The sequence below is a fragment of the Ixodes scapularis genome, unplaced genomic scaffold (genome assembly GCF_016920785.2).
Source record: "Ixodes scapularis isolate PalLabHiFi unplaced genomic scaffold, ASM1692078v2 PGA_scaffold10__122_contigs__length_95168666, whole genome shotgun sequence".
Taxonomy (NCBI): Eukaryota; Metazoa; Arthropoda; class Arachnida; order Ixodida; family Ixodidae; genus Ixodes; species Ixodes scapularis.
In genome coordinates, this window is record NW_024609836.1 from 91,858,201 (window position 1) to 91,872,857 (window position 14,657).

At 44.0% G+C, this 14,657-nt stretch overlaps 3 protein-coding genes across 8 annotated transcripts in view; 2 read left to right on the plus strand and 1 right to left on the minus strand.

The window, feature by feature from the left end:
- The window catches only part of LOC8043660 (FERM domain-containing protein 8), a 69,679-nt gene extending 61,385 nt beyond the window's left edge, over positions 1-8,294 (plus strand). For all 6 annotated transcript variants that reach the window (XM_040501284.2, XM_040501281.2, XM_040501282.2 and 3 more), the window contains 3 exons: positions 3,520-3,631; positions 4,088-4,183; positions 4,595-8,294. In XM_040501284.2, coding sequence (XP_040357218.1) covers positions 3,520-3,631; positions 4,088-4,183; positions 4,595-4,653 — 267 coding nt within the window. In that variant the 3' untranslated portion in view covers positions 4,654-8,294. The remainder of the gene's footprint in view (positions 1-3,519; positions 3,632-4,087; positions 4,184-4,594) is intronic.
- LOC8043661 (MAD2L1-binding protein) lies at positions 6,875-11,373 on the minus strand. The gene is made up of 3 exons (XM_029976267.4): positions 11,124-11,373; positions 9,828-9,941; positions 6,875-9,135 (listed from the first exon to the last, which is right to left on the minus strand). The coding sequence occupies exons 1-3, from the start codon at positions 11,334-11,336 to the stop codon at positions 8,506-8,508; spliced, it is 957 nt and encodes a 318-aa protein (XP_029832127.2). The 5' UTR covers positions 11,337-11,373; the 3' UTR covers positions 6,875-8,505.
- A 419-nt stretch (positions 11,374-11,792) lies between these two features.
- The window catches only part of LOC8043662 (inactive tyrosine-protein kinase 7), a 115,139-nt gene continuing 112,274 nt past the window's right edge, over positions 11,793-14,657 (plus strand). Inside the window, exon 1 of the mRNA XM_029976266.4 lies at positions 11,793-12,068. Within this exon, the coding sequence (XP_029832126.2) occupies positions 12,026-12,068 (43 nt within the window). The 5' untranslated portion in view covers positions 11,793-12,025. The remainder of the gene's footprint in view (positions 12,069-14,657) is intronic.

Below are 14,657 nucleotides of genomic sequence, written 5' to 3' on the forward strand. Positions count from 1 at the left end.
ATGCTCAAATCATGAAAAATTTCGATTAGCTGCGTAGTTGTAGAACACCCCCGTCTGAATCCATACTGATTAGAGCCCAGAAGTTTGTTACTCTCAATAAAAGTGATCAAATGTTTCGATAAGATATGTTCTAAAGTTTTACAGCACGTGCTCGTTAGGGAAATCGGTCGATAATTACTCGAGATAGTTTTATCACCCTTCTTATGGACCGGAATTATCTTGCCACATTTCCAATCTCGGGGAATTGTTCCTTTGTCCAGTGTTAGGTTAAAAATTATTACCAGGTAATGGGAGCACCATTCTGCATATCTTTTTAGGAATATATTAGGTATTTTGTCAGGCCCGGATGATTTTTTTGCATCAAGGTTTAATAACAAATTGAACAGACCTTGCTGGTTCACTGTCACGTCAGTTATAGCAGGAATGCCACAAGGCACGTAGAAATTGGGAAGGATGCCATCGTCTCTTGTGAAAACTGACTGAAAGTAATGGTTGAATGATGAAGCAACTTGCCACTTGTCTGTTATAATAGAACCGTTCTCGACAATACCTGGAACAGTTTCCTTAACCGGAGATAAATGTCGCCAAAACTTTTCTGGAGAATTTTTTAGAAAGTTTGTGAGTGAATTTTCCATATAAAAACATTTAGCATTGCGAACCTCCGATTTAAAAGTATCCGAAAGGCCCTGTACTTCCTCTCGCTTTTGAAGTGTCTCGCATTTTTTTAGATTCCGCCTTTTTCTTTTTAGCCTACGCTTCATGCGAATAATATTTTTTGTTATCCACGGGTTTTGCTTGGAGATTTTTTTGACTCGGAGGGGAATAAAATTGTTGATGGCAGTGTGAACCATAGTTTTAAATCTTGCCCAGATCTCGTCTACAGATGTCGCGTTTAATGCGGAGAATTGCCTAAAGCTATCATAATGTAGATTAAAAAAGTCACATATACTTTCATCATCTGCCTTAGAGAAATCCGGAAAGGAAACAGTTTCAGGCGGTACTTTTTGACGCTTTCCTAAGGGACACGTCACGAGGACCATGTCGTGGTCGGAGATACCGTCCAAAACTTCGCACGAGTATCGCGACTGCGACAATCGTTTACTTAAAAAGACCAAGTCAAGCAAAGAACTAACAGAACCTTGCGTTCTAGTACTTTGTTGAACAATTTGTGTCAAATCATGAGAAAATACTAAATTGATCAAAGCTTGCGACGTGGAAACTTCCCCATGTGTTGCACACATGTTCAACCAATCAATGTTGGGCAGATTAAAATCCCCAGCCAGAACAATTCTGCTATTTTTACTTCGGACATGTTCACATAGATAATCATTTATACTCGTAAAATAGGTTTCGTTCGTCAGAGGAGGACGGTAAACAGCTCCGATCGTGATTGGACACTTATTTATTACGATCTTGCAAAACAATGATTCAATACCATCTAAATTAGGCATCACCTCACTCTCTAGCTCCTCCTTGATAACAACTGCGACACCACCTCCACGAGACTCCCGATCTTTACGAAAGCAAACATAATTCGGTGGTACAAAATCCGTATCTTCAACTTGAGTGCTCAACCACGTTTCTGTTATTATAACCGCGTCAGGTTCATGTTCCAAAAGTATGGCTTCCAACTCTGCTCTCTTGTTTAATACGCTTCGTGCGTTTAGATTGATTACGGTGAGTAAATCAGGAACACGACTGATTTTCAGGGCCCTCTCTGTGACTCAGTTCCCCTTCAAGAATATCGCCACTCCCATATGGACGGCGAGAACCGGATGTCAAATCCCAGTAAAACAAGCTACCGTTTACGGCTATCTTGTCATAAACTAACCGGACTTTAGCGCCTCGGTTTCTTTCATCTCTTGCGGAGTCCCAAAGGCATTTTCTTAAACTTTGAACTTGCCTAGAAAAATCCTCACTTACAGAAATATTTGTGCCCTTAAGCCTATTACAGTTGCGTAAAATTTCCATTTTTTCTCGGTAGTTGTAAAAACGTACTATTGTAGGCCGTGGGCTTCGCCGCTTTTTACCAAGACGGTGGATGCGTTCGATACTTTCGGGATTTACGTTAACTCTTTGAAAAACATTAGCCTGGACGGTCTGCGTTAGTTCCAAAGCCGTTTCGTTTTCTGCTTCGTTTAATCCAAATATGATGAGGTTGTTGCGTCTGGAGCGGTTTTCGAGGTCATCTACCTTACGCACTAGTAGTTGGACAGTTTTTGTCAGGTCTCGGACCGCTGCTTCCAGTTCAGTTGCCTTGTGAATTGCCGATTCCAACCTTATCATTCTAACATCTAGGCTTTTAAAATTTTCGGTATTTTCATTCACTGATTTCTGTAGAGATCGCTGATCTCGTTTTATATCGTTTAACGTTCTCGTCTGATCCTTTTGGCCATCAAGTATCATCGACACCTTTTCCTCCAGCGTGTAGGTTGGCCCAGGATTGAGCTCAACATCACCGCATAGAAGAAGAAGTTGCCTTATCACGTCTAGACACTCTGCTACCACAGAAAGCACTTTGTTGGGTCACGGCACGACAACTAGGCACAAGCAGTTGCTCCGCATGCTACTGGTCCTATTGCTTACCTGTAAACAGGCGAAGACGAGCGGGTTAGACATGCTGCCGCAAAGCGTACCGTGCCCACCACTAGCACAGTGAAGGTTTGTTTATTAGTGTTTTACTATATTGGCTTTACTGTAGATCACCCACACCACTGCTGCTAACATTCTGGACTTCGGCCTACAGCAATGGCAGGTGTTACCAATTTTGTGGCTTCAGTTTTAGATGTAAGCACAACTCAATGTACAAAGCATTTCTGAGCGATGTTCATGCATAAAAGAAGAATTGTAGAAATAAACTATTGAATGCAATGCAATTAAACTATTCTCAAAGGTGCATTTAGATGCACAGTGCGTTAATCATACTCAAATTTCACGGGTGTGGGCTTCAGGAAATCAATTTCAGCTTAAAAAGTTTTTTTTTTTTTTTTTCTCTTGCATAGGGAGGAAAACGGTAAAAACCACTTGGTTGTAGCTGCTACTCAGATAGTAGCACACATGATCGAATCTGCTTTCGGGTGTTTATCTCAAAGACGCTTTTACGTAGAAGGGTATGCACTGGGGCTAGTTGGTGATCCATGTTTGTGAGGGTAAAAGCGCTAAAAACAGCGGACGAGTAAAAGAAACGAACAACACAGAGCGCTTTTACGTTTTTACTTTATGTTGTGCCATCTACAAGTGGCAGCGACACTTGGACAGTCTTTACCGTTTTCCTCACTGCGCTGAAGGAAAAAGCAATATTTTTTCAAACTTTTTTCTAGTAAAAGTTACACTCTTGAAATCTGAGCATGATAAATGCAGCACCTAAAGACACCTTTGTGAAAAGTTTGCACTCAGTTGTTTGGTTTATTTATAAAAAAAAACAATTTGTATGTGTGAATGGCGCCCGGAAACACCCCGTAGTTATCCCTGTCAACAGACGACATCTAGGCAGACCTGATGCACCCCTTGCTCCCGCAGGCAGTGCTGATGGATGCCCTCATCTCCACGATTGTGGACGAACTCAAGCGGCGGCCATCGTGGAACAAGCCAGACGTGGACCCAACCACGCTGACCACTCGACCCGAAGACGGTAAGTCTTTGTTGCCGCCCATTTGACCTTGTCAGCTGAAGAAATTGCTAGGTCGTTAAATATTCCGGGTGCCTGGAATGTGTTTCTCACTGATGTGTTAAGGTGTCCTTTACCGCCCATGCAACTAGCCACCGCGGTGACTCCCAGGCAAAGCGGCCAGCCTGCAAATCCCGAGGGGGCGGGTTCAAATCCCCAGGTGTGGTGGATTCGAATCCCCAGGTGGCAGGTTTGAATCCCTACCGAGGTGCCCGAAATCTGACATGGGTTTGTTGTGGAGGAGGCGCCGTGTAACCAAAATTTTGGTGGCATGTCAAAAGATCCCCAGGTGGTTGGCACGTAAAACACCAGAAATTGACTTTTGCCCGCGTGCAACTGGAGCAGAGTAAACAGTTCTGGAAGCTGACCACAGATTAGGTTATCCAATATATAGTGAGCTTTTTACATCTTTGTTTTCAGATGTGCAAGTCCCCCTAACGGTGAAAAAGATCAGGCAGGAGCAAGGACTGTCATGCAGGCTTCGAAAGCTTTCCATCGCCAAATTCAGCAGCGCCGGTGAGTATGAATGCTTGCATGTTGGTTGTCGCGTGGTCACTCATATATAAGCTTACTACGATGAACTTGGCCCTAAAGAGCAAGCTGATTCAGCTCAAAATGTTTTAATTTATCCAACTATAGTGGGTAAGCCTAATCTAGAGCTTGTAAGCATACATTTTACACCATTGAATTTATTCTTGTCTGCAAGAATGACTAAAATGGCTGCCAGAGTAGTGCGATAACGTCACGTGCGAGCCACGTAGAGCGTCGCTCAAGTATAGCCTCGGCACGTCACGCAGAATGCTCGGTTCATTACCATGGTTCGACTCTGGTTCCGATATGTATAATAGACATAGAATGGTGACTAAACTTAGGTTATGTGGCGATAATGTTTAAGATGTTTCACGAGATATTTTCTTGCCATTGCAGGCGACTACCTCAACTCAAGAGGATCCCTGGAGTTCAAGCGGGACAGCCGTCCAAGATAATCCGAAGCGGCTCAAGATGGCCACCGTGTCATTCCCCTGTACATATATACATATATATATCCTACACGTGTCTGTGTCCCCTCCCCCCTCTCTATTAAAATGAGGCCGTTCTCAAGAAGCGCAGTGAAAAAGAAAAGGGACTACTCGCCCAAAAGACTGAAAAAGAGGTGTACTCTGGGGGCATAAGGCAGGTTTACTCCATTTCAAGCTTACATCACTGTGTACCAAACTCTACTACAGGTGTGCTGAAGGTGCATTATACTCCAAGTCCACGGGGATCAAGACCCACTTTGGCTCCAAAGGCGAAAGAAATACGCGGCACGTCGCTATTCCCCCAAGAGCGTACATGCACAAGTTTAAATAGTCTTGCAACTCTGTACTGGCCGTTGTTTTTATTGCCGGTATTCATTTACAAGGACGCAGAGCTTGTACTAATAGCAGAATTCCAGATATGTAAGTATATGTTTAGTTGTTGTTTTTATCTTGTTTATGGGCACGAGATATATACAATATAGTTTCCCCCTTTTTTTTTTTGAAGCTGGTAAAATTAAAACTACTGTGTTGATTAATTCAGAACCCTCCTATGTGCAGTGTTTGCAGGACGCTTTCATTCGTTTGGGTTTGCAATGTTATCAAAATGATACGCCAAAAATTTGAGCCGTAAGGAAATGTGCGCACCCTGACCTCTATTTTCGTGGACTGGATATTCTGCTTACCAGGCCACTGTTGGAGCATTACATAGATTGTGCTCCAACGCAGAAATGGCAAGAACCTCCAGCAAATATCAGTTCCAGTTCCGAGACCAAAGTTCGGTAGATTTTTGTTTTAAGATGTTTGGAAATTATTTTTCATGTGTGAACGGTGGTTTCACAAAGTTAACAAACTGATGGTTAACAGCAGTCATCATATGCAGATCAATTCTTGCTTCCAAACTGTTAAGTTTTTTTTTTTGTGGACACTTATTTGCTTTAAATGCAAGAAACCAATGGATCTGCTGGGTTCTGATGGTGACACTCAAACAATGTACAAAGAAAGCTCTGTTGAAGAATTAATTTTCTCTTTCGGAGCAGTGGGAGTTTTTCAAGATGGCACGCATAGCACCGTGCTACCAACTTTTCCTTTTAATATATATTTCCACGTGTTTCTGTTAGTCACAGCAGTATAGTATAGTTTGGCAGCACTAGCCAAGACCATAGCAGTATTATTTGGTGTTCAGTTAGTGTTGTGGTTGCAATCGAAGACTTGTATGGAAATTTTTTTTTTTTTTTCTCCCTGTGATACAATAAATGTTAGTGCAAAATGGGCAGTGAGTAATGTGCCTTCATCTATTATGGAACACATGTTGCAACGCCTGTGTCTGCAGGAATTGGGAGTGTTGGCATGTCTCTCTTCTGTTAGAAACACCAGAGACTGGGTGAAGATAAATAAAGCAATCAAAACTACAAGAACCAGGGAAAGAGCGACAGAAGACACCGTCTCATTTTCTCTCCATGTATGTTCTACACTTTCATTTCCTGGGAATCTCAACCCACATGCTTGTTAATTAGTGTACTGGCTAATCAAATTCACTTGTTTAATATTGGGATTAATTACATCTTTCACAATTCCTTCGAAAACAAAATTATTTTAAATGTGGTTTTGTCCACGTTAAACTTAAACCCACCTCTAAAAACTGCTATAATATGTATTCTAAAAAAAAATAAAATATTAGTAGAGGAAAACTTAGGTGATTGCACTTGTCAAAACATACCCATAGTCCAAAATTTGTTTTTTTATTGCAAAAAATTGTCATGGTGAGGCTATGGGAACTTCACAATTATATTTAACCCCTAACCTATCCAATTGCACATGCACACTTGAAACGTGCATTCACGACCTAATAACATACCTATTTAACGAAAATTTCAACTCTCTTCTTCAGGAAACCAGTTCATAGTCTACCAATATGTGGCAGAATCTAAAAATTGCCTTACGATTGGAGCAGGGCTAAACGAAAGAGGAAACAGTTCATGGTAACCTTTAGTCTGATTGAATGACATGGCATTGCAAAATGTGTGTTGAATGTAAATGTACATGCCAGCAAAACAACTTCTTGTAATGCCAGAGTGTCTCACTGCAATCTGCAAAGTTGAAGCGGAACATTGTGCACTAGTGCAACTTTTGAAAGGTGCGTGCGTAGAAATGAAACTTCAATCAGTACTTTCCAATGCACCAAGCCATGCTTTTTTTTTTTATTTCCTCAATTTTTTTTTTTTTTTATGTGGGTAAAGGAGCAGCATCTCGTCTGATGTAAAGTGTAAAAAGCTAAATTTTCTCATCGATAATCTGCCATTACTTTTACACAACACGACCACGTAACAATGACGCAAAATGACATTATGCCAAAGGTAACCCTTTGTTTGACGGCCATTAAATGAACACAAAAACTGACTGAACAGGTTTGAGCAGAAATTGCAGGGACTTGTTGCACTTCGAGCCAGCAGATTGTAATCTGCATGCCGCTCAACTTCTCGCTGTGGTGAGATCGTCACTAGTGTATAAATCATAAATGCACACTATTTCACGCAATCAATTGCCACTATGGCTCTTGTTTTCCTTTTTTGTTCAACACGAACATCTCATTCACGCTATAGTCGTAAAAGTAATTTGGCACAAGGCAAACACACCTAAGATCATTCAACTGGGTAAAACTTCACAGTAGAAACAGTCGCGGTTATCCGTCACTCCAACCGATGCCCTTCCTACTGAACGACCCCATCAAAACAGACGATCGGGAACTCTGGTTGTAATTCTTCAATACGTCACCTTCCTCGTGCAGCTAAATTTTTCATTAAACCGATTTGTTGCCAGCACATCAGTGTTAACAAAGCCCAGTCGACGCACAGTCGTAGACAAAAGAAATCATAGGCACACTCGCGTGCCAGTGTCGAGAAGGGATAGACGACGTCCTTCGGATAGAGAATAGTTCTTCGTCCCCCACAACAGGTGGAACCAAAAGGCAAGGTAAATTACAGTTTTCAGACAGAAAGACGCGCCGCACTTCTCACAAGCAGCAGTCTGCAGTGCCGAGCGGCGTGGCGGTGCGGCTTTGACGATTGGCTGCACCGCACTGGAATTAACTGGAACGCAGCGAGTCGTGCTTTGTCACGCACGTGGGCTGGCGCCACCTATAAAAGGCAGAGCGCAGTACGAGGCACCTTGGGGCAGACAAGTCGAGGCTGGATCGCACATCTGCATTCGAGTGCGACTAAATGCATTGCAACTGCGTGCGACTACTTACGAGTACTGGCACCATCTGTCAAGTAGCCATGGAACACCTACGATCTGCATATAACTAGGCTTAAGGTTCCGCAGCATTTGCGATCAAATCTATGCACTATCCACGAGAAATGGTTGCTGATAACATTATCGTAGGAATTTCGATAATGTTAAAAGAATTGCCTAAAATGTTTGAATATACTCGGATTAGAAGTGTTCCCGGACTACTTGACAGATGGCGCCAGCGTGCGCTTCCGTCTAAAGCCCCTCTATCCTGGGAAAAGTGGCGCCATTCATTGTTGTGCAAATGTTTGAAACGCATGCCGAGCGCCACTTCAGAGAAGAACACGGCGTCTGAAATCTAGCTTAGTGCTGTGCTGTGCCACCACGATCTTCCCAAGGACTGCACGTGCCTCGTGCATTGATGCACCTTGCGCTACTTTTGAAACACTGTTGTCAGCAGTCGCACGTGGTCGCAATGCACTGTGCCACTCAGACGCGGATGCGCAAACCAACCTCAAGCACACGCGTGCCAGTTCCTTTTACCTACGACTGTATGCTCGAAGACGGGATCCGTATCTAAGCAAGCGGGCGTCATAAACAAGTAGGTGCGTCCGCGGGGAAAGTGCTTGCCAACACTGTCGTGAACACGGGCTTGCACTGTGCCCAAACCCAGTCCTGATCCTCGCCGCGACTATCGCGGGCGTCGCCACGTCTCTTCCTCAAAGTCTCCGCCAACTCCACTGGGTCGTCGCAGGAAGGAATCGACGTGTCGCCAATTGTGTCGACGGAACTGGTTGCGTCAGTGGAGCTGGTTGCACTAACAGAGCAGGCTGTGCCAACGGAGCCAGCTGCGCCAATGGAGCCAACTGCACCAATGGAGCAGGTTGCATCAACAGAGCCGGCGTCGTTGTGTCGACAGAACGGCAGGCTGAGGTTGAGGACAGTTAGCCGCCCCTTGCGCGGAACCTGGAAGCTCGGCCTCACGTCCATCAGCGCAAACTCGACGTCGCGCCTCCGCAGGCAGAGGAACGTCGTCAGCTTCGTCGTCGCTGTGCCACCGTCCGTCTGTCCGACGGCGCGGAACGTCTCTAGGACCTGTAGCATGCAGCGGCGGAAAGCGGACGTGTCTCCGCACGTGCGGCAGGCGAAGTCTCGCTCGGGGACGCGGATGACGTAGCTCTCGACCGGCGACATGACGGTGGGGCCGAATACAAGCAGGACCTGAAACAATAAAATTAGAGTAAAAATGCAGGCGAGCTAGTGCACATTAATAATGCAAGAAAAAGGTCCTTAGAGGATAATTAAGAAAACAATTAGAATTATGGGAGCTGTAAATTGTATTAGTAAGCCTTCACTGACTTTGGACGACGAGACACGGGCGTTTTCGTTCGTATGGTTCCTTTGTGTTCTGTGGTAGTTGCATGCTCGCCATCTTTTTTGTCCGTCCGAGACGCTGGCAGCTTTTCCGTCTAGTCCCCCTGTGTCCTGTAGCGGTTAGTTGTGGTGCTCGCCATCCTCTCCTTTTTGTAATAGAATTATGCCAAACCGTAGCTTCTGAAAGTGACAGTTTAACCATTTAAAAATGCGATGTGGGAATGTGTTCCCCACGGTTCATGCTTGGCAAAGAGAGTCGGAAAGAAGATTGTCCCGAAAATAAATAATTTCTGTGCTGGTTTTGAGACGGAGATTTTCTTGTCCTCTGTGTTCCTTGTCTCTACAGTCTGTTGCAACTCAAGAACGAAGGGCGAGGGTAAGACGGGCCGGGGAGGAGGAAGCAGATGGAACGCTAAAGAGAGAAGGAGGTTTCCCCTTCTTCTCCAGCGTTCCGCCTGCTTTCTCCTCCCCGGCCTGCCTTACCCTCGCCCTTTGTTCTTGGGTTGCAACAGACTATAGGTTTTTCATTATGAATGGACCTGAGACAACTTGTTGCTCTGGATGAGCTGCTGTGTCGACGTGAAGATGAGGTCCATGGCATCGATGGAGGCGAGCGCGCGGCGCTGCTTGATCGTCCGGATCGGATGCGCTGGCTGCAGGAAGCGAAAAAACAAGCTTTAATCGATGGTGTCGCGCAAATAATTGCATCCATCGTGTCCCCACAAATATGGCCCCAAGTCATAATTAACTTTTGAGTGCCAATGTTTTTTTTTTCCCGCATGCTGAACGCATATTTTTTGACTGATTAACGCCGTAGCCTGCTTTGCAAAGAATAATTATTTATAAAAGACGCGCTATATCAATGGGCAAAAAAACAATTGATATCCGCGTGCCTCCAAACTACGACATACTACTCGTACTGTACTTTTCGCGACACGATGCTATGCAGTGGCACCTCAACCTTGCACCCTTGCACCCCGAGCTCACTCTTTTGAGCGGCTTTACTCGGCTTTTGTTCATTTGGAACAGTGACTTCCTTGTTTTCACAGCTGGCGAACGCCGAGCTGGTCAGTCATTTCTAGATCCCCGTGTCCGCCATGAAGTGCGAGGTTGAACGACACAGATTCGCCATTCTGTAACAACGAAGGAGCGTACCAACGCGGCAGTCGCCTAAACAGAAAAAAGCATGCCATTGTAAAGTGACACTACAAATCCTAAGCTATGGTGAAAACTTGCTTGTGTCTTAAATAATAAAAACACAACGTCTCGGCTTGAAAATTACTTAGCTGTTAATCTTTTTTTTTGTTGTTGTTGTTTTTTTTGTTTTTGCTGGGCTTTTGTTTTAGCTGATGTTTTGTCGGTTGTTCCCCCAGACTCTGTCTTGGGACCGCTATTATTTCTAACGGTTATCAATTATGCTCGGAATATTGTTGGTATATATATAAAATCATATGGTGATGACCGCATTTTATTCACCGAAGTGAAAAATGTCAAGAATCAACAGTTATTTAACCTTTCGCTAGAAAGGTTGGCCGAGTGGTGCACAACTAGGGAAACATGCGCGGGGTAAATATTTTGCAATGTTATTATTCGCGAAAGATTAGATCCTCTCGAAAAATAAGTCGTGTACAGCATATGCAGAATGAAGAAGTAACAATTTTGTACGCATTTTTGAAGCTGAAACATGTCTTCACATGTTCACGAGATGTCTTGTTCCCAGCCAAAAGCGGTGCAACTAGCAAAAACGTTTGTCAAAGTTGCGAGGTAAGCAGCACTGCTTTTGACCGCAAACAAGACGCCTAGTGCGACGCCAATAAATCTTCAGGTAATCTTACTTTGGTTTTGTTTGCAGAGTTGCAGTCACTGGTGAGTTGCTTGGTTGACCTTTTGAACTCATCGTACGGCGTCGGAAGCTGTTCTCTTTCGTAGAGGATGTACTTGACGATCTCAACAATTAGTTTTCCCAGTTTATCCGGCGCAATTGTTTTTAAAAACGGTACTTCAAGATCCAAACGAACTTGCTGCTTCGATCTGGAGCCGGATGCCATGTTTAAACTTCACGCCTAGTGACGTCACGGTCACGATGTCTCGTCTGCGGTGCAATCACTGCATACAGTGTTATATAAATCCATATTAAAATATTTATTTACAAAATACAACCACGTACTACTTTGTGGTGAAATTACTTTAAAACAATAAGATAGTTCGTCAAAATGTGGGCAAATTTTGCAGACGGTTTTAGTTGCACTCGGTAGATGACACCACATTACAACACAACACACATGAACCGAACAATTTACTTGCTTTGTAAAGTCGTTTATTATAAATAAACGCATTACTCGCAAATATACATTTTTAATATACTTGATGATACAATATAATTTGTATGCTTAAAACTTTAAATCAGGCAACCTTTGACTAGTGACACTTTACAATTGTAGATGGCGCGACGACTACATGCGCCGAATGACGTCATAAAAGACATACCGGTTTTTTAAACGCATGCTTTGAAGGAAAGCCGACTTCGGCGGCGGGGCAGGCGGGGGGCATTCAGTTTGGGAGAGGAGTTGTCTGGTGGCGGAGGTAGCGTGGTTGAGTTGGCGTCATGGCGGTGAGTTTGTGTCGGCGTGCGGAAGCTTTGTGATCTTTGTGCGTGCCGACGGAAGCGACCATGCCATCGTGAGCCGCAGCGCGCGAAAACTTCGCCCCCGGCGCGGCTCGAGAGACATCGACCCGAATGGATTTCCCACTGAGGCTACTGACACTGCTGGCCTTCACCGGTGAGTTCGTTGGAAGAAAGAAAAGCCCCCCTCTTCTGACAGCTCTGCTCGGTTTGGGACGCTCTTTCGCCGACTTCTTGGGACTCTGTCGCGACCGGCTTGTTTGCTGCATCGATGTCTTGTATGAATGGTACACTTCTGGAAGTTCTCGGTGTACGCTCTTTTGCACGTGCGTCGTTATCGGATGATCTACTAAAACTCTAGTCATTGCGAAGAGTCGTGTCCAATATTGACCTTCACAGTTTATGTGGCTAAAAGATGTTCTGTATAGTCAGTGGAACATGGATACCGATCGCCCTTCTCATTGGCTGAGCTGTTAAGAGGAACGTCTTTGATTGGCGTTCAGGGTGCATCGCGGTGCAGTATTCACCCAGGGGTGCAGACTGTAACGACGTCGTATGTTCAATCGGTTTCTCATAAACCGTTCAGCCTTGACGTATACGACATTTTCTCAAACAGTATCTAACCATTATATATATATATATATATATATATATATATATATATATATATATATATATATATATATATATATATATATATTCCTTCGACTTTTAAAACATCCTTCGAAGCTCTCGATCGGGTCTGCCATCAGCTGCATCGTCGGTTTCTCTTTAATCTTGTCAATGGTCTGAGGTCATCTATCCTTCAACCGCGATTTCAGCTTTGGAAAAAAATGCAGGGAGACATGTCTGGGCTGCAGGAGTGGGAAGAAGCAAACCTGGGTGACGCATGTGTTTTGCCGGAAAACCCTCCACGAGATGTGACGAATGTGCACGCGCATTGGTCGTGATGAAGCTGCCAGTCACCAGCTGTCCATCCGTCCCATTCCTCATTGAATCATCCCCTAAAGCCTCCTTAATTATTTGTGCCATGTCCAGTTTAAAGCAGAACTTGAGGCATATCCACTCTGGAAAACTCTGTCAGTTCTAAATACGACGACTGCACGATGTTTCACCTGATTCAGTGACGTCTCGCTGCCAACTGAGCAGACGCTAAGTGAAGTGATTGTTCACGCATGCGCAGTAAGGTCCCGTCTGACTGTCTCCAATTTGACGACCAAGCTGTGCCCCGTGTGAGCCAGTTGTTAAAAATGGCTGGATACTTCTGGACAGGTCTCGTATGCGTATCGCGAAGGTGCGTTTGGACGTTAATACTTTCAAGACGCAACCCTCGATACTGAAGCAAAACGTTAAAAGTAACGTTTATAGATTTGTCGCAATACTTCGGGCTCGACAATATGCATTGATGTAACGTCAATGTGGATACTTTCACTTGCTCGCTTTATTTGGTCTACGGATTATCAGCACAATATCTTAGGAAAAATACGCACATGCAACGTTAACGTAACGACACGTTCCAATGCTAGAAACGTAACGGGAACTCGATCCAAGGTTGAGAAGGAACGTGTACAGCACTGGTTCCAGTCATAATTTTCATTCAAACAGGTCAGCGACGCTTGTGTGCTTGTTCCACGGTGAATACTTGCATGGCAACCCATTGTTTGAAAACAAGCGCGTTTTTCACGCAAACACCGCACTGCAAAAAAAAAAAAAAAAAAAAAAAAAAGCTATTAGATGTTTTTTATCGGTTTTTATATTAATGACCCCTTCATGGACACGGATCCAGTTTTATGATAAGTCGAATACCTGTGACGTGGACAGCCTTCCTATTTTTAAAAGGTTAAAGAGAAGTGCGTTGCTGATGGTTATTTTAATGCATTTTTTCTTTCTTTCACCTGGTTTACGTTCATTGATTGATTGATCGAAGACCTGGTGCCGTGCAGCGCCCAATAATACTGGTCAAATATTAGATACAACGATATTTATTTCGAGGGAGCTTTGTGAGAAAAGAGAGATGAACATTAAATATTTATACCCTCAGTCCTCGTACCATTAAAAAAAAAAAAATGTACGTGGAATCTTATTGGGACGTCTAAACTTTGATTTCTCACAATAAAAAAAAAGTCCTATTTTAAAATATATTTAAAAAATATATCGTGCTTCTTACTTCGTGTTTAGCACCAACACTTGTCAAGTGATCAAGACGGAGTGCGCTATCAAAAAACGCCGACTGAAAAAAAGAAATGTCCAACGGATTTGCCGTATTTTGATTTATTGACAACTTAACCATCACCTTCAATCCAAAAAAAAAAAAAAAAAGTTTGTTTCGAAGTGTTTAAGCAGTTCAAAGCAAGCATACACAAGGCTATAGCAAAGCTAACCTAAAACAACAGTGACAGTGATTTATTTTGGCTCAGGAGAGCCGAGGCGCCGCAGAAAGGCAAGTCTTGAAGGCCCGCAGCACCGCGTCCAACGATGATGAGATGGTATTGTACAGATGGACTTTTCAAAGAAATGGTGATGATGGTTTGAATAGAACTGGTGGACGAGGGTGAGTGGTTGATGTTGCGGTTGAAGAGAGTGAAGAGTGTTGGGCTTGCAGCGGTCTTCGCGATGGAGGTCTTCGCGGGGACACCATGGGCTGCTGACTTCTAGCAGGTCGGTCTCGAGCGCCTGGCGAGGGCTCCCTGCGCGCACGGCTTGCAGACGAGCGAGCCACCATGCGTTCGAGCTTGTAACTTAGTGG